Source organism: Lynx canadensis, chromosome A1 (assembly GCF_007474595.2).
Source record: "Lynx canadensis isolate LIC74 chromosome A1, mLynCan4.pri.v2, whole genome shotgun sequence".
Classification (NCBI taxonomy): domain Eukaryota; kingdom Metazoa; phylum Chordata; class Mammalia; order Carnivora; family Felidae; genus Lynx; species Lynx canadensis.
In genome coordinates, this window is record NC_044303.2 from 180924105 (window position 1) to 180946206 (window position 22102).

Below are 22102 nucleotides of genomic sequence, written 5' to 3' on the forward strand. Positions count from 1 at the left end.
AGGGTGCAGCTGGAAAGCCTGTGACCCCAATTATGCCATGCTAAAGCATTCAGTAGAACAGTTGCCGGAGATAGTGGGCAAGGCAGGCCACGTGTTCATCCAAACCCATAATCCAGGTCTGTGGACAGGGGGGACGTGGTAACCACCTGAGAGGCGGGACAGTATGAAGGCTATGTGTAAAGAAGCTGCAACCAGGAAGCGGACTTCTCCACTTACTCGATGGATGACCTGGGCAGGTTACTTAGCCCTTTTGCGTCTTGATCCTTCATCTGTCAAGTGCAGGCAATCCTAACGCTTCTTCCTCAGGCCGCTGTGAGGGTTAAGGGAGACACTGCATGCAGATTTCTTAGCCCAGTACTACACACAGACGCTGCTCAGGATGGGTACCACTGTGGCAGCCTGGCTCATTAAGCAGCTCAAAGCAGACCAGGGATTCCCCAAACCCAGCAGTGTAGGGAGACCGCGTGGGAGCACAGGGCCTTTCTAGTGTCTCACTTCCTCGCTTACTCCTCTAGCCACCAAAACACGGCAGCCTGACACTCTATATCCCCACAGGATACGGGAAAGTAGATTTCCCATTGGCCACAGACAGAGACAAGCCACAGTGGGATGAGCGCTTTGGCTGCTGCCATGGCAACCAGCAATGGCCACACTTCAATTAGGAAGGAGGAATAAAAGACATCCAATTAGGAGAAGAAAATAGGATTGAGTCTCTTCTCATTGAGGAATTCCCAGGGCTGAGGAAATGTTTCACAGAAGAGCCTGGGATTGGAAAAGCTTTCTGCTCTGGTGCCCAATATCTACCATGCTCACCAGTCTTCAGTCACTGTCCTACCTGTGGGTTCCAGGGAGCACCATGCTGGTACAAACACCAAGGGGCTGATGTGGGTGGGCTGCAGAAGGCGAGCTGCCTAGCTTCTAACTGCTCATGGCTCTTCTTGATTGTGTGACCTTGGGAAGGTTCTTTTACCTCTCTCTGCCTCAGTTTCCTCACTGATATAACAGTACTTGTTTTGTAAGATTTTAGTGAGGGTCAGATAGAGAAACTACACATAAGGGGCTTAGCTCAATGCCCACCACATAAACTGCATTCAATCTATGGATGCTATTGCATTACTGTCAGTAGTAACATCAACAACATAAATGGCAATGATGCTGTTTTGTACCCCAGCTGAGGAGAGCAGGGGGCTGATAGTCAGTGAGCATCTAGTATGTGCAGACACACTGTTGTTTTACATCCTTGCTATGGGGACCAGCGGCAATCAGCAGTACTTGGGAGCTTATCAGAAATGCAGAATCTCTTGGTGCCTGCCCCCACTACTGCCCCAGACTTGCTGAATCAGAATCTGAATTTTAACCAGAGCCCCAGGTAACTTGTGTGCATGTTCAAGTTCCAGAAACACAGCTTTAATCCTCATTTAATCCTCAGAGAACCATCTGTGAGGTGGGCAGTGTTAGCTGGATTTTACAGATAAGGAAACTGAGACTGAGAATTAAAGAGTCATAGGCAATGCAGCCTCGGGCACAAGGGATGAAGCCCTGCAGTTCCATGGTTGACAAAGGGGCTTCCCACCTCCTCGCTCCCTGCTCTCAATGAGTGTGCCAATGCTGTTTACCTGTGCAACAGTCCCTGCCTGGAACCCAAGACAAGCTTCACACTACAGCCTGTGTTTTCTCCAAGCCTTCTCCCTGAAATACAAGGTGGGCCAATCTCCAGAAGGACAGAAGGCTGGACAGACAGTCAGACAGAGAGACAGGCACAGCCCTCACCAGGCACTCCTCCAGATGGCTTCTGTCGGTGGTACAGACATCAACTCTTAAGGTCTTCTGGTGAAGGGCTGGATAGGACATGGACACCCAGAACATTTCATTGAACACGAGAGTGTCTGAGGCATCCAGGGGCCGGGTCCGGAATAGGCAGGTGGTGCTTTCGGAGCAGGGAAGGATAGCTACACGAATGTTCCTAGAGAGAGACAGAGGAGAGCCTGAGTCAGCCTGGGTCTGGGATAATGTGTTGGGCTAAACTGTTGCCGCAAATCCCTAAGACAATAACAGTGGAGGAGTTTGTAATTTCTCAAGCAGTTATGCAGATATTTGTAAGGGAAGCAGAGAGGGCCCCAAGGATAACAATTGCTCTTCCTTCTCCCAAATCTCCAATCCTTAGAACCTCAAAGAGTATGGAACCTGAGGTCAACAGTGTGCAAACTTCTGTGCACAGAAGGATCAGCAAGATTATGAACACTCAGGAATCCTTATACAGCTGCTGGTAGGAAGGCAAAATGCTACCGCCCCTGCAGAGGGGAATGTGACAACCCTAACACAATTCCAGATGCACTGGCCTTGTGACCCCATTCACCTTGCTTCTAGACACTCTTCCACAAATACCACTGTACAAGTACCAATGAGATATGGAGAAGGTTACTTGTTCTGGCACTGTTTGTAAGAGCAAATGACTGAAGGCAACCCTAGTGTCTAATCTTCTTTATTCTGTTTGTCCTGCTTTCCTCCTGTCTTTCCCTTTCCCACATGTCACAGACTCAGATGCTGGCCAGGTACAGACCTCAGAAATATAAGCTCCTGCTGCTGCCCCAATGCCTATCATCTAAAGGAGAAACCTGCAGGCAGGTGAATGCAATGAAACATAAACCCGGTCTGCCAAGGCAAGAGCCAACAGGCAAGTAGCACAGGTGTTTGCTGTATAATCAACTGTAAGGTAATACCCATCACGCCCTTCCAATAGAAGCACAGTGACAGGCGCAGGCTCTTGAGAATTTCAGGCCTCTTTCTGTGTGCAATATTTGAGCTTAGAGCAGATAATAGGGGCCATGACCCTCTTCTTCGTGAGGCTTCAAGTTCAAAGGGCAAGGATTTGCTCACCACCCCGCTCTTAGTGCTGGCACACGGTAGGTGCTCACAATGTGCTTGTGAAGGAACTGAAGCTGCCTACAGTGCTTCTCATTCCAGTCAGCGAGTTTGCCATCACGCTTGTATCCACATCCACATTCACAATACTGACACTGTGCATCACGGTCACACAGATGAAATATGCACGGGGCCCGATGGTGCAGCGGGCAAGGGCAGGAGAGAGTGCCCCCGGGGATGGCCGCAGAGGTTGAGAGGCTCATATAAACCCTGTCAGCCACATACTCACACTTTCTGGTCTTGTTGCAGCAACAGAGCAGAAAGGTTACTGAGCTGGATGATTAATATTGCAAATTGCTTATTCTTCTCATCGTACCTGAAATGGAGAGGGACATGTGGAGCACGTATGAGTAACACATTTCTCTCTCTCTTAATCATCCCAGACGTGGCTGCTGGCTGCTTGGGGGACTGTGGGGAACTTGAGAGCACAGGCCCAGTGCTTTGGGCCATGTAGGGATGCAGGTTCAGACCTGCCGGTCTGAATTTTTATTTTTATTATTTTTTTAAATGAAGTGTCAACTTAGATTTCCGTTTATTTATTTATTTTTTTTTACATTTATTTATTTTGAGAGAGACAGAGTGTGAGCGGGGAAGGGCCAGAGAGAGAGGGAGAATCCCCAGCAGGCTCCACGCGGTCAATGCGCAGAGCCCAATGCGGGGCTTCAACCCCATGAAACCGTGCCGTCATGACCCAAGCCGAAATCGAGAGTGGGATGCTCAACCGACTGAGCCACCCAGGTGCCCCTATCAGTCTGAATGTTTAAGAAGAAGCCAGAAGATTGTGCTGTGTGAAATCTCTTGATACTTGAATATTGGCAATTTCTACTAAAAATAATATTGTGGCCATCCTGCATCAAGGGAAAACACAGGAACAACAATCTGGGCTGCAGCCCCCAATGACTGAAATTCAATGGGACAGTAAGCCAAAAAACCACAGCAACAATGGCCCCAAAAAACAAGGCACAGGAGGTCTTGGTCATGGTCTTGCTCTGCCACTGGCCAGCTCAGTGAGTTGGGGCAAGTAACAAGGTCTTCAAAGCCTCATTCTTCTCTTTGGTAAAATGTGGAGGTGAGAGGGAGGGAAAGGATTGGCCCTCTTTAGTTAGGAGGCCACAAGTGTCGGCAGGTCCTGCTGGTTCTGCCTTTCTCCCCTAGGCAGCCATGAAGGTCAAAACTGAGAAGATGCTGCTGACCACCCATGTGCTCCTGCCCTCCCAGTCACTTACTTCAGGGCAATCTGAACCCGGGTTGCACCCACTGCTTCGGATTCGTCACTGTCAAAAGCGGCAGCTTCTGAAGCACCCGGTCTGAGAGGCAACACAGGAAAGAAGGAGGGTCAGGCTTCCCTGCAGTCACCTGGGGCCAAAGTCATCTTCCAGAAACAGGGTTCCCTCTGGGAGGGCACAGTCGGGTCCTCAAGGAGGAAAGTCTGGGTCAGCTCAGACTCCCTGCAGATTCCGCCTTCCCACGACTGCTCGGGATTCCTGTCTCGAAGGGGCTGCACTTCCTCCAGCATGAACTCCCCCAGCCATACGCTCCTTAATGGCAATCGTGGAACTGGCACTCCCGCGAATGTGAAGTGCTCCCAGCCCCAGGAGGAGCAGCACTGTCTGCATCTTCAGCCTATACCACACAGGGCTGAGTCACCTGGCCATGCCCTTCTGTGGGTTCCTCCCACATACCTGAGGGGGCCCAGGCTCTGCATACTCAGACTTCCCAGAGACAGTCAAGACTCAGGGACCCACCTCTGCACAGAAGCCTCATACACACCACTGTCCCCGGCCACGGATTCATCTGACACAGCAGCTGACACACAGGCCACTTTCAGGCTGCACCCCTGGGCTGTATTCACAGCTGGAGAAAGGAAGGATGGCAAGACAGGATTCAGAAACCAGGACACTGTCTTTGCAACACACACTTATGATCTACCCTCTGCCCCAAGAGAGTCCTGCCAAATACCACCACTGAACTCGACAGCAAGGTCCTGCCTTCCTTTGGGGTGAAGGAAGGGGTAGCGGATGATTGTGTGTTTAGCATCCCAGACTTGGAAGCCAAACTGCATGGGTTCAAATCTCAGCTCCACCACTTACTGCTTCATGACACTGGGACATGGATTTCACTTCTCGAACCCTTGGATTCCTTATCTGCAAAATGGGAATAACAACACTTACCTGGTAGGGCTGCTGGGGGGACTCAATGAGACATTATAGGAAGTCCTCAGTACAGAGACTGGTGCAGGAAAACGCTGTAAAATTCAGCACCACTATCCTTATTGCAACGGTCATTCCCAGCACTATGGTGATGCCTTCTAGATCAATCCCTACACACCTGGGGCGGGGCGGGGCAAAGTAACAACTGCTGGACCCTTGGGAGGGGCAAGTGGAAGAAAAGGGGAAGATTTCAGCACGAGCTATCCTGCTCTGCCTGTCCCATTCCACTCCTAACTCAGCTCTCCAGCTCCCTCCCCTTGATGGAGGGCCTCAAAGGTCTCTGACCCAGGGCTCAGACCAGGCACTTGGCTCATGCGGCACATTCCTTCCTTCTTCAAGTCACAAGCGCTGGAGGCGTGGCAGGCCAGGCTCAGAGCTACCAGCACGGATAGGAAGGCTCCTGAGCTCCATGCAGTGGGGGGGGGGGGGGGCAAGACCAGATTCAGGCCCTTCAACCTCACAGCTGGCACTTCTGACTGCCTGCTGTGTGCCAGGCCCTGGGGCAGCCTGGAGAAGAGGCTGGGGATGGGCCAGGCTGGGGAAAGGGATGGTGACATTGAGCCTGGGAGAAGCAAAGTGGCCATCTGGGTGCAGCTCTCCCAACCCGTGTTCCATGCCTGCTGCGGCCAGCGGAGACCTCCCGCCTTCAGACCCATGCATCTCCACCCTTCACTAAACCACTTAAGGAGATTAATTTGTCTGCTGACTGAACAGCGGCACTAATCACATAACCTGCTTAGTGTCGAGCTCAGCCTGGCATCGCTCACTGCAGGGACGGCTTTTGGAGATGGCATGAAGGGAATGCCATCCTGAGACATGTGTGGTCCTTGGCCCACAAGCACTGAGGACACTCTGGGGGAGAGAAGGAGGGTCACTCCCAGCACCTTGCTGGGTCCCTGACTTGGCTTATTGCCAGCCTTTGACAGAATGTCAAGAGCTCTTCTGGAGCCTCATTACAGGTTCCACCTGCACTCGCTCCTCTCCAGGGGACAATTTTCTGAAGTTTGCCACCTGCTGTAGTAGGAAGCTGTTTTTATTTTTGTTTGAGAGCACTCAGCAAGACTCCCTTCCTGATGAGGGAGCCCCAGGGATCTCTCGGCACCTCTTCTAAGGAAATGGCTGGCAATCACCCAGCAGACCCTTTAATTAACCAGGAAATCTCGTCTCCCCCCCTCCCCCCCACCCTTGCTCCCACCAGCCCTTGCACACGAAAAGATAATTCTGGGCATAGCGGCAGCCCTCCTGCCCATTTCTGGAGCCTTATGGCTGAGATGGGTCTAGCTTCTTCCAGCTGGCATCACAAGGAGCCAAGAGCAGGAGCCCTGTGCGCACGAAGCCAGCACATGTCTTAGTGTGGGTTCTGGGCAGGTGGTCCTGACCGTATCTTGTATACCTATACTCAATAAGTCATGGCCAGGAAAGCCTGGGAGCCCCAGGGCACCCTGCTCACAGTTCTGACCTTCACATCAGATGGGCGTGGTGGGGCCAGTGAGCACCAGAAGTGTCCCAGGAATAAACACACAGGGCTGCCTCACATCCTGAGAGGAGTGTGACAACAAAGAGGTTGGGTTCTGGGGTCAGGAAAACCCAGATTCCAATCCCTTCTTTCCCACTTGCTGGCTGGGGGACCTATAGCAAGTGATATCACCTCTCTAAACCTCTGTCTCCTCATCTGTGAAATGGGCATAACAGAAGTAACCTATTTCACTGTATAAACCACACAGCCCGTCACACAACATACCCCAATAAAATGTAACTATTATAATATATGCTGGCTGCTAAAGAATTTTTCTCCTAATAAATCATAACTGTCATCATCATCATCTTCTGTTTTAGAGATTCCTACCTGAATCTCAATCTATACCAAAATATTCTTTCTGACCCCATGCAGAGTGGGAGCCAGATCCTGTCATTCCCTGGCTTCAAATGGTCATATGGGTCCTTGCTGCTATTAGGATAAAATCCAAACTCCTTACCATGGCCCACCAGGCCTTAAATGACTGGGCCCTTCCTGATTCTCTGGTTTGCTGGTGACCTCTAACCTGTGGCCTCAGAGATTTTGCTCTTACTTTTCCCAAAGCTGGCTCCTTCTTCACCCAAATGTCGTCTTCCTTCACAACCCAGTCTGAACTGGCAGCTCCACCCCGACCTGAGAGGCCCCATCACAGCCCATTTTGTTTTCCTCCTAGGGCCTTTACTGCTCTGGTTGTATAGTTAATGTCTGTGCCTTCAATGGCATGTAAGCTTCTTGGGGACAGGGACCTGGAGCTTGCCAGTCTTCCACACTGTGTCCTTGTGAGTCACCCTGTGCCTGGCACATGGCCCATATGCTGACTGAATAAATGAAGGAATCCATGTACAGACATTAGCACAAGATCTGGCATTTAGTTTTAACAGATGCTTAATATCAATTGAATGAATGGATCCATCATGGAAAAACTCTTAGCCCGGGACCTGGAACGTAGTGAGTACGTAAAAATAATGTCTCCTGAATGAATAAATGGACTGATATACACATAAAGCCTGGGCAGATAGAAAGCAGTCGGTAAATGGCCCTAATTATCACTGGTGTCTGCCCTCAGGCCTGAGTGCAGTTCCTACCCTGCCCGGCCCCCCCCCCCCCCCCCCCCCCCGCCTCATGGTTCCCCTCTGTACCTTGGCCCAACTGTTTGCCCTCCGTTCCTGGTTCCTCCGGCCGGTACCTCTCCCGGGTGCCACTGCCAAGGCTCAGTTCACAAAGAGTGGCACTCAGCTCCGGGTCGTCAAACTCCAGGGGGCTCAGGAAGGTGTCTCCAGCCAGCAGGGGGTCAGCAATGAGAGGGGAGCAGGGCGGGGATGGAGAGGAGAGTGAGGAGCGGGGGGACAGGGAGGTCATGGACTTCGGGGTGCCAGACAGGGAGCGCAGGGCCTGCAGGCGGCTGCCCCCCTCCGCCTTCTGGGTCTTGGCCACCTCGTCCTCATGGATAGTGGTGATGCAGCCTGAGGGCCGGAAGCCTGTGGCCCCCTCCAGGAGCAGAAACTCCACCTTGCTCTGCAGCTCCGAGTCCAGCTGCTCGAAGGGGTCATAGTAGAGATCAGTGAAGCTGGCTGAGGTGGAGGAGTCCAGGCTAGAGGCGGCTAGGGAGCCCCGGCTGGATGCGAGGGATCCAGGACTGCTGCCTGAGGAGAGGGACTGCATGCTGCTTGAGAGGCTGGGGGCACGAAGACAACAGAGGGTGAGGACACACAGAAGGAAATGGGCTACCCTGAACCTCCTTGGCTCTGAGAAGCCCTACGGCTGCTCGGAACACTTAATTTTGTTGGACCCTCTTGACAGTCTCCAGGGGAGACCATGCACCCCCATTTCACTAAAAAGGCATCCTGAGAAGGCCACATAATCAGAAAGTGGCAGAAGGGGGATTCCAATCCAAGTCAGCGGCCTTAAAAGTCCACTTTTTCCCGTTTGCCAAACCTCCACTGGCCGTAGTCCATTTTTACACTATGTTTCCTTGTATGAATCCAGTCCTATTTCTTGATATTTTTCTTCAAATAAACTCACTCTTTACTCTTCAACACATTTATTTTAAAAGGAAACTTTACACCCTAAGTGGGATTGGAAAAGCAGCATCATTTACGACAAATAGAAGGCAAGGATTAAAAATATCTGATGGAACAAAATATATTAAATTCCAGGGATACGCTGTTGCCCACTGAGGCCCAGGCCTGAGGCCTGCTCTCTCTGCGTTGGCAAAGCAAGTGGGCAGATATTAGAGATGTGAATGGCACCTGACAGGGGGGGTCTTCTCCTCGGTGCTGTCAGGAGGGCTGAGGGCACCATAGTGCAGACAGGTGAGGGACCCTGCCCTGGCCATGCCACACCAGCCTCGAGTCCACCAGCCTAACCAGCTGCCCACTGTGCTTCCAAATGTCCACACTCAAGCCATGGAGGACCCAGGAAGGGCAGAGCCTGGGCGACCTCAGGATGCTGGTGTCTGGCTGTCCCCAAGGCCACACTCGTGGCCCACCACTCACCTTTTCAGCTGGGAATGCAGAGCTGCTACCTGCCGGGTGGCTTCCTCCAGTTCTCTCACCAGCTGGTTCCTCTTACTGTTTAACTTTAACCTGAAGGAAGAGAAAGCATGAGTGGGGAGCACAGGGCGGGGGGGGGGGGGAATCCAGCCTCCATCTTCCTAGATGAAGAATCACAGGCATATACGTGTGAAGATGTACATGCAGATCCACAGACACACAAGAATTTTCTGGGAGTGTTTTACTATGATCTTTGGGGGAGATATGGCCCCCACATATGATCCTATAGGAACTGCTATATTCGTCACCTACTATATACCAGGCACTGTGCTAGGAAATGGGTAACACTGCCTTCATTCATTTGTACAAGAACCCTGCACAGCAAAATGGTTTTTACCACTTTACATATGAGGAAATTGAGGCGCTTAAGAGTTAAATAATTTAACGCTGGAGGATTAGTGGTAGAATTAGAATTCCACCCAAGCAGCCCTCCCTTCTCCTCCTTCCTTCCCATCCATTGGCCCCTACTCACCCACCAATATTTGCTTAGTGCCTACCTCATACGAGAACCTGGTGGCACTTGGCACTAGGGATAAAGATATAAGCAAAACAGAACTTGTTTCTGCACTTATGGAGCTCACATTCTGCTGGGGAGGGTGGGGGAGGACACACATTAAAAAAATACTCAAATATCAAATATCTAATGAACATACTGTGTGTCAAGGTTTAGGAATAAAAAGTATGGAATAGTGGAAAAGAACACAGGAGAGACCCAATTTAGACTAGCAGGTGGGATTCTTGGAGCAAGTGACTTTGTGGCTCAGCCTGTGCTGTCCTGAGCTCCCTGGGCTCACAGTTGGACCTTTCATAGCTTCCCTGGCAGCTGGGTAGGTGGGGCATGGGACCAGGTTCTGGCCAATAGGAGGTGAGCAAAGGATGCGCATCAGGCTGAGGTGGTTAAGAGATGTTGGTGGATCTTCCCCACTGCTCCCTGGAGGGCTCTAAAGGAGCTCGTGCCACAGACGGAAGAGCCAGGGTCCCTGAATGACCAAACACACATAAGGCTGCCTGTCAGCCAGGAAAACTTCTACTGTATTTAGCCATAGAAATTTAGGGGGTTGTTTCCTGCAGCAGGTGGCCTCTCCTGACTAGTAGAGAAATTTAAGCTAATATGAAGGATGGGCAGGAGTTGGCCAGGAAAAGCGCAGGGGAAAGAACATTCCAAGAGGGGAATCACAGCAGGGACCTCTTTCATTTTAAAGACATCATGGCTGCTGTGAGGAAAATGGGCAGGAGGCTGTGGATGGGAGACAGGGACAAGAGTTGGGGTGGCTATGATGGTGTGCTTCAGATGGAGCAGACAGAGAAAGGTCATGGGCTGGATGAGGGGCAAGGCCGAGGGAGTTAAGAGGAAGACTGTGAGGTCCCTGCCACTAGCAACTGAATGGATCTGAGATGGCTTCTGTCGGGATGGGAGAGTGATGGGCAGAGCAGCCCAGGGGAAGGGAAGAGTTCCCTTATGGATGTGTGGGTATGAACACTGAACAGGTGAGCTGTTGTAAATGTGGGGGACCCCCATCACATGATGACCACATGAAAAAGATGACCATCTTCTATGGACCAGATTGTGTCCCCTTACCCCCAAAGTCATATACTGAAGTCTTAATAACCTAGTACCTCAAAATGTGACTGTACTTGGAGATAAGGCCTTTAAAGAATTAAGGTAAAATGAGGTCATATGGATGAGTCTTAATCCAACATGACCGGTGTTCTTATAGGAGGAGATTAGGACACAGACATGCATGCAGAGTGGACCATGTGAAGTCATGGTAGACGTTCATGTATGGATGGCCACCTTCAAGCTAAGGAGAGAAACTTCCAAAGAAACAATCCTGGCAGCACTCTGGTCTTGGACTTCAGGCTCCAGAACTGTGAGACAATACATTTCACCTATTTTGTGGTACTCTGGTGTGGCAGACCTAACAAACGAATGTACTGCCTTAGGGTAAAATATAGTGGGGGGAAAAAAGGGAGGGCCCAGGACTAAGCTCTGAGTATAAACAGCACAACAAGGTTGAATGGACCAGCAACAGTTGGCAAAGGAACCTGAGAGAATGAGCCCAGAAGGCCCAGAGAAGATGCAGGGAGTGTGGCGGAGTGTCCTGGAACTTGGGAGCAAAGATCTGCACCAAGGCAAGTCTCATATCTGATACTAAAGCCCAATTCAGTAACTATCTCCCTGGAGGCAAAATCCTTGCATTTAGAAGTAACCACTGGATATAGGCCCATCTCTCAGGTTCTCTCCTGAGATCCTGCATGGAGGGCAGCTTGGATGGGCTCTAAGCAGTGTGCTGGCTCCAGGAATGGCTCCCTCTAACCCCTGGAGTGAGCCCACTCTAAGGTCCCAGGATCTGACAGGGAAGGGGCTCCATCAAGCAAGGCTGTGCCCTAGCAAATGCATGATGTGGGCTGCCCTCGTGTATCCGCTAGATTTATGGTTCTCAGTGTGTGGTCCACAGACCTCCTGTAGCAGAAAGGAAGGAGTGCTTATTAAATGCTCAATCTTGGGGCCTACTTTGATCAACTGACTCAGAAAGTGTGGGGCAGGGCTCAGGAATCTGCATCTCCATTAGGACTCACAGGTGATTTTTAGGCACACTAAGGTTTATGAGCTGCTGCACTGGTTGGAGGCTGGACGTTGTATCTCCCACAGACAAATGTGTTCCACTGTCGGCCTCATATCCCCTTATGCCACCCTGCTAGAGAAGGAATGACTGACCCGTTTGCAGAGCACAGCCAATCTGGCCTACGGCCTGGGAAAAAGAGTTCATTCTCATGGGAAAACCTAATCATGCCATCCCTCCACCAACACAGGCTCTGCAATGAAGACCAGAGCTTGCTCTAGACAACTGAGCAAGGTGGTGAGGGACTCGACATGGTCCTTGGCCAGCTCAATCCCTGGCGCTATTCTTCCAGAGTCCTGCTTAGGGCTGGTGGGGCAGGCAGCAGACCGGCAGATGGAGCCCATAATGAATAAAATCCTCGACTCTCAGTGGAATGGACAAGACCGTGGGATCTCCTGACTCTCCGTAAGACCAAGCCAGGGCTCACCATTTCTACCTGCATTTTCCTGTTTTCTGGGAGAAAGATCATAGAGACGTGTTCTGGCAGTAAATGCAGGTCACACTGGAGCCCAGCTAGGATGCCAAGGGGACTGGGAATCGGGTGGCCTCAACTTCCTGTGCACAGGGGCGTAGCTGCCAGCAGCAACATGCAGGTGCCGAGGCCTCCTAGCAGAGGTGTTGGGCTTAGCAGGACATATGGCATTTGTGTGTGATGCCTGGCACATGCTGGGAAGCCACGGACGCATCAGCGTGGAAGTAGGAAGAGGATCCAGAAGGTGGAGCTAGAATCCCCACGAGCTGTGGCTCAGTACCTGGGGTGCTGGTTAAAAATGCAAGAGCTTGGGCTACATCTCAGGCCTGGGGAATTAGTCCCTGGGGAGGAGTCCAGGGAGTCCACACTCTAACAAGCACCCTTTGTGACTGCACAGCAGCTCTCAGAAGTGGTGGTGAGGGCCCACGGAAAGGGAGGGGGGGGGGCATGGGGTGCAGGGATGTCTGACTGTGACTGATCTGTGACTGAGGTTTGGCAGGTCTGTGGTTCCTTCCTGGGTATGTCTATTCCTGTCCATCTCAAAGGCCCCTTGAGTGGAGAGGCTGATGTGTGAGGGTGAGGAGCATCATACGCTCAGTTGGAGGCTGGGAGGAGACAACGAGAGAGAAGAGAAAGGAACATAAGAAACAAAAGACAGAAAGAGACCTAGACAGAGAGCAGCAGAGTCCAGGGGATGAACACATACAGAAAAACACGGGACTAGAAGCAAAGAGCTGTAGACACAGACAAGAGATTGCTGGGTTGGTTTTCTCCTCTCTCCTCTGGAGGATGATCAGAGCCATCAGCACTGTCCCTACCCTTCCTGAGGCTCTCTCCTCTTCCTGCCCACATGCCCCCCCCAGCTTCCCTCTGCACATATCTCTGGGACCTCTGGGCTGCCTGGCTCAGCCACTGCTGTGGGGTGGGGATTCTGGCTTCCCTGGACTGGCTGTGTAAACTTGCCATTCTCAGCGGCAATCGGACCTTTGAAAGACAGGGCTGAGACAATAATAAAAGCCCTTTTGACTGGGCAGTGGCCTCAGCAAGCATGGGCCCCAGAGCCAGCAAGCCTGGGTTCTAATCTCAGCTCTGCCATGTGGTGGTGTTGACCGAGCCTCGGTTTCCTCACCTATAAAATAGAGAATAGTCTCAGGGCTGCTGAGAGATTTAAATGAGATGATACAGGATACTGGGTCTAGCACATAGTGGCGGCTTTTGCCTGTAGCATAGAAGTCTCTAAGATAACCTCCAATCCTACTTTCAAGAAACCAAAATTATAGCAGGGAAGAGCCTCAAATCACAATCTGATCCAACTGCCTGCCTTCAGACTATATAGGTATTCAATACGTAGTTATAGTTTTTTTTCCCTATCAGGCAACTGAAGTCCATATTGGTCAATGACTTGCTCAGGGTCAGCAGTGGGATGAGTTTCTTTTTTGATCCAACAAGGAGTAAGGCTGCCATGAAATGTGTTCTCTTCAGCTGCTGGCAGTGAGCATCAACAACAGTGAAAGGTTCCCCATGGAAGCTGTAGAGTCTGGGAATAAGTGAGGGACCCAGGGGACTGTTAGAAGAGGCCAGAAGATACACGCAGAAGCCTGGCAAGGGTGTGCGTAGGCTGGCTAACCATTTATTCAACTAACACTGGAGGTACGAGGGTATATAGACACAAGCCTTCTGCCCAAAGTATGCAGCCCCAGGGAGAGCAGGACAGAGTCTTTCTGCTGACGATTTCTAGCAGGTGCTTCAAGGGCTGCAAAACACCAATTATGGAAGCCCTGTCCTACTCCTCCTCCACTTGTCTGGTGGTGGGTCACCCCATCAGCCATCCCTTCCAGGGGAGGATAGAAACACTTCCCTGGTAGCCATTCTGAGAAAGGGCTTAAGGATAAATGGACTCTGCTGTGCTTACAAGAGGCCAGGCAGAGGCTGGTCAACGTGACCCCTCGGGCACCCTACCACGTGCAAGGGGGGTTTATTCAGGTGCTGGAGTTGGATGTCAGCTGGGTGCTAGAGAGCTCAGAAGGCTCCCGAAGGGGAGATGCAGAGAGCGCACCTCCAGGCCCCTAGGACTCCTGGCCCGCTTCCACTGGGCTGGAGGCAAGTTTACCTGCTTTATAAACTGGGCTTCTGCCTCTGATTTCATTGGAAAAGAGGAATTTCCTTGCTCATTCTTGCCCCCAAACACAAATGCGCATGCACGCACACATACACAAACACACACACGTATGTGAAAATCACTACCTTTGCTTCTAAGCTCCTTAAGGGTAGGTACCTTGCTCACTAAAGTCTGCTGCCTAAAAAAGTGAAAGTAACTAGAATAGATTTTAAAGGCACTGGGGCAGGGATTGTGACTTATTAATTTCTGAATCCTCCAAACTGCCTTGCACGGAAAATATGTACCAAAAAAGCCCATTTCTCAAATAAATGAATAAACGATACCCTGACGGACAGAATGAAAGAATGAATGAGAAGCTGAGGACTGCAGGGCCTGCCCTGAACACAGGGTTGTGTTCTGTGCATGCAGGTGTGGAGGCTGGGGAGACAGTGAAGGAAATCAAGTCTGTTATCCAGAGAACATAAACCAGTAGCTTTTGGGTTAAACCAAGCCCACAGATGAAGGTGATTTAGCCTTCACAATATTACTAAAAGTTATTAAATTAGTTGTCAATAGTTAAAAATACAGACAATTCTTTTCTCGAAATATGGGGACCTCTGGCAGCCTAAGGCTTGAATTCCCACCAGCCAGTGGTGGGAGTTGGCACCCACGAGGGACAAGGGAGGTTCTGTGCACTCCAGTGGGACCCAATCTATCAGCAGGTGGGCCTCCAGCATTTGTATTGCCTGTTTGGCTCCTATCAGTATCTCATTCTGCACCCGCATCGAAATTAGTGTTTTTCAAAGTACAAACTGCAACCCCTTAGCATGAGGTGAAATCAGTTTAGCGGGTCATGTTGTCATGTAAAGGAATGCAAGAGAGAAAATATCAGAGGGCTATCACACATAGTAAGAGTATACATGCTCTATTTTGTCCCTATCATGTGAGTCACTGTCACCGAGTTGGCAAATGACTACTCTACATTACATAGGGTTGTGTGGCTTACGTTAGTCAGAAGATAATTTCTGAAAACCTGCACCCGAGCAGACTTTTTGGTGCTGCGATTCCCTGTGTAAACTCCTAGGTATCTGGTATTCCGGGTGGTGAATCATTTCCCCCAGTTTGCTACTTTAGCAAGTTGCAAGATTTCTACACTGAGTGTTCTTAGGAGCCCTTACGTCCCAGGTGGTCCCTCTCACCCCTCCTGCTTCCGTGGAAGATAGACCCAGGAGGGTGGGTCCCAGGCCCCTTTTGGCCCCAGCCCAGCCCCACCTCTCTGTCAGCGCTTTGCTCTGGGTGTCCCGGGCTGCCTGCAGGTCCTTCTCCAGCCGCTTCCGGGCCATCTCCAGCTGCTCCACCTCCCCCTGGGTCCACTTTCGGGGGCTGATGAAGCGCATCTCCTTCAGCAGCTCCTCCTTCTCATTGATGAGGATCAGCCGGTCCCTTTCGGAGTCTAGCACTCCGGGCCAGGCCTCACTGTCAAGCTTGGCCAGCTGGATCTTCAGGTTGGCGATCCTGTGGGCGGAGAGGGGAGCATGACAGGTGTGCCCAGCGGCACTGTGGGAGCAGGGTAACAGACTGTGTTTCCAACGTTATGAGGTACCAGGAGCCATGACATCCTCAGAGCAATCTTTGGCAATGACTGTCTTCCCTTGGACCAGCAGGCCATCTCAAGGAACATATTTTCATCTAACAAACACAAATGGTGCCTACCGTGTGCCAACAGTGAGTAGGCTCTGCAGGGGTGGGAACGGGATGTAAACAAAGCAATGTCCTTGCCCTCAGGGATATTAAGCCTGGTAGAACAGAGAGCTGGATTCATCACCAGGCAATAGCCTCCTACCGCCAGCTATGTGACCTTGGGCAAGTCACTTCATCTCTCTGGAAGGAACAACAAAGGCTCCTTTGTCAGGGGTTGTGGTAGAAGGTTTTTAGACATATTCCATGAACTCTCAAAGCATGGTATTTGGTACATAGTAAGCACTCAAATGAATGTTTCTGCTGCTATTGTTATTACCTGGTCTAACCACTTACTAGGTATATAACATTGGGTAAACTCCCCAAGACTTGTTCTGAAAATGAGCAATAATGTGCTCAGAGTGTCTGGCACATAACTCGTGCCCAACCAATGGCAGTCATGGACCCACTACAATGACAGACAGCAAACCCTGAAATTGGTAACTGTATGTTCCTAGCCCAAAGAATGGTGTCAGCACAGTGTGGTATAACCAACTGTGGATTTGGGGTCAGAGGCCTTCAGCCAAAGTCTTGGCTTTGGCCTTGACAGAAGGACCATCCTTTTTTTTTTTTTTTTTTTTTTAAATGTTTATTTTTATTTTTGAGAGAGAGAGAGAGAGAGCAAGCATGAGCAGGGGAGGGGAAGAGAGAGAGAGGGACATATGGAATCAGAAGCAGGCTCCAGGCTCTGAGCTGTAGCATAGAGCCAGATGTAGGGTTCGAACTCACAAATCATGAGATCATGACCTGAGCTGAAGTTGGACGCTTAACCAACTGGACCACCCAGGTGCCCCTATAAAAAGACCATTCTTAAGAAATCATTTTGGTATCATAAACTTCTAGTACACTGCCTGGTACACTGTATGCACTTATTAAATGTTAAAAGGAAGGAGGTGGGAGCTCAATCCCTTAACTTTTTTGAGATGCAGTACCCTCACCTGTGAGGTGGAACATGCAAGGTGGGTTATGAGAACTGACTGAAAACTTATCATAAAGAGTTCTTTATACATTGCCAGGTGCCCATACAGATTAGGTATAATTACCTTTGGATCCAAGAAAGATTCACAATATAACTAAGATTATTGCTACAAATATCCAAAGAAATCATGATGTGACCCTTTAGGATTCAGCCTTTGCAAAAAGGGCTTTCAGCTATCACATCCTAGCCTCACCTGATCCATAAAGGGTGGTAAGAAATGGCAGTGAATCTGTTGGACAGATGTCTAGAAATAGGATATGGTTCACCTAAGACTGCAAGTCATAAACGTGGCCAATACATGTTGAGAGCCCAGGTCTCTGGACTCCCAGCTCAATCTTATCTGCAGATATGTGGCCCAACTGTTATTTTATAAAAACATCATTAGGGTCAAAATCTCCACACTGTGCAGTAAAAATCCCATGCAGACAAACACATCTAGGTTTGCTCATTGCCCAGCCAAATGTATCAGAGGGATTCTTAGAGTTGATTAATTTAAATTACGCATTCACAAAGAGAGTAATCTGGGATAACTTGGTAGCTTCCACCACTCTGAGGATGGAGTGGCATGGACAGGTCTGGCGGGGGCTCCATTGCGCACAGTACACTGAAGGCTTGATCAATGCTTACATGTACTTTGTAGTGGTGCTTTCCCAGTGTTCCTTAACCTTCAGGCCACCTTTGGTGAAGCTGATGAAACTACTAGACTCACTCTGCAGAAATGCACATGTGACAAAACGTGGCACACAGACCTTTCATTACAGCTACCTGCCCTCCTACCTGGAGTCCTGCAGCCTGCTTTCCATTCAGTGGCTGCTCTATCCTTGACACTTAAACTACCTCTGGGTGAAGAGTGAGGCTCAAAGCTGGATTATAGCAGATGAGCCAGGAAGCTTTGTGATGGGAAGTTTAATGGTTCAACCTCAGAGGGAAGATTTCAATTCTTCAGTCTCTCCAGAATGGATCTTCTAATATAGGCATCATTGCAGACTGGAATATATCCAGGGTTCAGAGTGGTCCCCCTTCAGAGGGGACACGTGGCTGTCCAAATGCAGAAGTCTTGTTGTTTTGCTGGGCCTCTAGGGGGAGCTGAAATAATGCACAGTGTTTTTTTTCTACCTGACCAGTATCCAATTTCTCCTCCTTCTGTTAACAACACTCCCAAGTTTTCTTTGGGATATCACTCCTCCAATACTTAAGTCTTTTGGTTCCCACAAAGCTGACCTCAATCCCCTTCCCAGAGTTGGGCACATGACCCATGCCTGGACCTTCAGAGAATTCTAATTCCTCCAACGCTGCAACAATAATTGGATCACTAGGAAAAGCCAGGGAGCCTCAAGCCTTAAACCTGTTAAATCTGTTGGGATAGGTAGGTCCTCCTGCTGCTGGGGTTGCTAACCTGATAGTATATAACTCTAGAATTGCTAGGGGTCACCTTTACATTTTGAAAGGAAAGTCTGTCAACACAAAGGCAAGCAGGGTAGAGAAAAGAAGAGAAACTGAGTTTATGTAACCTGATTTGAATCCCTGGATCCAGCTGTGTCTGAAGCTGGTTTATCCTAGGACTTTGGAATTCAATAAGCTGACAAATTCCCTTTTTTATTTCTTCTACTTTCTATAGGATTTCTGTCATTGCTGCAAAGGGTTTTGCTGCTCACACAGAGTTGGCAGAGGGGCAGAACTAGGCACTGCCACACCCTACGTGGCCTGGCTTAGAATGCCATGGGCCAGGCAGTGTAACCTAAGGAGGAATGGATGTGATATTCCTAGCTTTATTCACCATTATGCTCTGTGGGTTCTTACCCAGTAAGGCTGGCCCTGTGCATAGGAAGCTCACAGACTTGGAGCCAGATTGTCCAGAGTTCAAATTCTGACTCCATCATCTTGAAAAGTCATGATCTCATATTTTACCTTTCTCTTCTCTAACATGGAAATCATATAAGATGTGCTATAAGGTTGCTTTTAAAGTTAAATGAGATGATACACATACAAATGCTTTAATACAACACCTGGCCCATAACAGATGCTCTAAAAACATCAGGTTTGATTATTGTTTTAATTTTATTTGTGGCAGTGGAACCCAACTGCTTAGGAGACTGTGAAGCCACAAAATATCTAGTCACTGGGATCTACACTGTTTATAAGCACAGCTTGCTCCCAGTTGGGCAGGAGACACTCAAGTGTTCAGTATCCAGAGGTTTTTCTCCTATTGCTAAAACCTCAGAAGTGTTCCTTCAAACCAGACTACTCACAGGATCATTGGAAAACCCTGATTAGAGAAACTGAGCTCAGCAAGTGGAAAGATAACTAGGCTCTGAGATTTAACAGATTTGGGTGCAAAACACAGCTTCTACTTTTTATCTAGTGAAGTGTCCCTGGCTCAGTCATTTCTTGAGTTCAGAGAAGGTTAAAGTATATGTGTCATAATAGTTATCTTCATAATCTTTGATTATTAAAGATGAGGTGTGTGAAAAGCCAGGCATGGGGCAGGCACTCTGCAATGGCAATTATCATTGTTGGAACCATCCCGCCCCCAGCCCCTAATTACCTTCTCTTAGCTTCTTCATATCGAAGGCGCAATCTGACCTTCTCTGCCAACTGATTGTTGCTGCTTGCGCCAAACTGGGGGAAAGAACAAAGTGGGGAATTATATGGCCACTGTGGCCGGTGCTGAGTTGGATTTCAAGAGCTCACGAGAGACTTGACAGCTTGTGTGGGAAGTAGCTAAGAATAGCCCCCAATTACCAAGCTGGCTGTGTGATAGCAGGGAAGCTAGTCAGGCAAAGACACTTCCTGCAGGCTGTGGGAAGACCCTCAAATTCAGACATCTATCATTTCTAGAAGAGAAGCTGAGAGCTCAGAATATCATCTTGCAGCCCCGAATGGCTTAGAGCCCATTCAAGCCCCAGCAGCATGGAGGACAGCTGGTCAGGAGGAAACAGGGACAGCCAATATACAAGAAAGGCATCCTGGGGGTGCTGGGGAGGGGCTCAACTGAAAACCCAGGGAGGCTGCAGCCAGGACTGAAACACTGAGTGAGCGAGGAAAAGGTCCTAGAACCTTCAGGGAGGCCTACAGATGGCTTGTAGCTGGACACATGGGTGGTCTGGAGACGGAAGGGACAGCCCATGTGCCATGTCTTTCTGTCAAGAATGGCAAGAAGCTACAAGGTTCACCCAAGCAGATATGGATATAGCTTCTCTTCACAAGCGGGGACACAGCTATATGAAGAATCAGATAGGAATAGCATTTAGCCATGGAGGCTGGGAGGCGACTTTGCTCAATGTCACCTGCTCTAGGAAAACAAAAGTTCTCTAAACATTCCAGATGGCTATGGGTCAGTCCTGCTCTAAAGCTTTCATGAAATAAATCTGGATGGTGCTCACACTATTCACTACGGTGCCCAGACTGAGCTTTTGAAGAGAGCTGTCTGAAAGCTGCATGTATTGTTTCAGGATGAACAGAAGGAAAGTATCATCTGCTTCACAGCTGGTGAAAGAAAAACAGAATGGTGTTGCAAATCTGTAGGAAGGAAACCAGAGAGAGCCACTGGTCCTTCACACATGCTTTCTGTGCAGCATCTAGAGACGCAAACGCATGGCTAGGCAACACTCAAGACCGAGGCTTTCCCCCCACAGCGCCGGCTTTCCCCCCACACCATCATCTCATGTCATCCTGGGGCCAAGAGGTCTGCAAGAGAATGGAGCTCCAGGAGGCCACGTTAGCAGGCAGGCCCACAGAGAGATACCAGTCACCTCCCAAGGTGAGAAATGAGAAGGCGGCTGCCCACTACGGCAGCCTCCTGGGTACAACTTCTACTCACACTTCCCGAGATGTCTGTCTGGGAGCTCACGTCCAGGTACTGTTTCGGCAGTGAGAAACCTGAACTTTCCAGAGAGCTGCTGCTGGACCACAGGTCAGAGTGGGACTCTCTGTCGATGAGGAAGCCGTCCTTCAGCATGGCGAGGCTCTAAGGAGGGGAGGGCAAGGTTAGCAACACAACTTTCTGGGAGGGAGCTCTGGTTTGTCACCCTCCATGTGCTCTCCTCTCCACTTCTGTAATGTGGTAGGAATCCTAGCTCACTCTGGGTATTCCACTTACCTTGTGAAGAGCTGGCAGCAAGTGGGTGGTTGCTCAGTGCCGGGTACTGTGCTGGGTGTTCTACTCGGGAAAGACTGGCATGGACACTGGCTCTAGAGCTACACTGCCTGACTTGGAATCCTTGCTCTGCTACTTGCTAGCTGTGTGACCTGAGCTAGTTGATTAAGCTCTCTGTGCCTCAGTTCCCTCTCCTAAACAAATAGGGATAACCACAGGGCCTGTCTCATAGGACTACCATACTGATTTAATGAGATGGCCAGTATAACGTGCTAGTACAGCCAACGCTCAGTAATTGTCAGCTTTATCATCATCTTACTTAATCTTCACATCAGTCCTCTGAAAAATGACCTAGGATTATCCCCATTTCTTTGCTAAGGGAGTTGTTACATGCAAAGGCTGGCAAATGACAGAGCAGGATGTGGTCCTGGCCTGACTGAAGATGCAGTGCTCTTAAGTGAGAGTCATGATAGGAACATGGCTCACAAATGTCCACGAGCGCCTGAATGCTTTCATCAGGTTGCTGCCCTGGGCAAGAGCTTCAAAATCATTCTGTTTGTCCTAGAGCATAAAGCTCCCTTCACTAAATCAGTTATAGCAACCCCGAGCCTGAGTCCTAATCTGCCAGTGGGAACACAAACAAACACAGTATCTCAGAGGTCAGGGTCATTCCGGTGAGGGGAGGTAGAGTGTCTAAGGGTTAAAAGAATAGACATCTGTGTCAGTGTTTATGGGTTCGAATCCTTGCTCCACCATGGACTCTGGGCTGTGTAGCAGTTATCTGTATGAAGGGAATAACCTAGGGCTGATGTAAGAGATAAGTGAGATATGATGCATGCAAAGTGTCCAGTTCAGTTGCCTGGCATGTTAAATCACACCGATTATCATTTGTCTGG

General features: G+C 49.7%; 1 protein-coding gene across 2 annotated transcripts in view; it reads right to left on the minus strand.

Moving 5' to 3' along the window:
* Positions 1-22102, minus strand: part of WWC1 (WW and C2 domain containing 1) — a 154642-nt gene that overhangs the window by 29977 nt on the left and 102563 nt on the right. For both annotated transcript variants that reach the window (XM_030327845.1, XM_030327852.1), the window contains 9 exons: positions 20931-21077; positions 19656-19729; positions 15667-15909; positions 9144-9233; positions 7788-8323; positions 4668-4776; positions 4149-4229; positions 3152-3238; positions 1771-1963 (listed from right to left, as the gene is read on the minus strand). In XM_030327845.1, the coding sequence (XP_030183705.1) occupies positions 1771-1963; positions 3152-3238; positions 4149-4229; positions 4668-4776; positions 7788-8323; positions 9144-9233; positions 15667-15909; positions 19656-19729; positions 20931-21077 (1560 nt within the window). The remainder of the gene's footprint in view (positions 1-1770; positions 1964-3151; positions 3239-4148; positions 4230-4667; positions 4777-7787; positions 8324-9143; positions 9234-15666; positions 15910-19655; positions 19730-20930; positions 21078-22102) is intronic.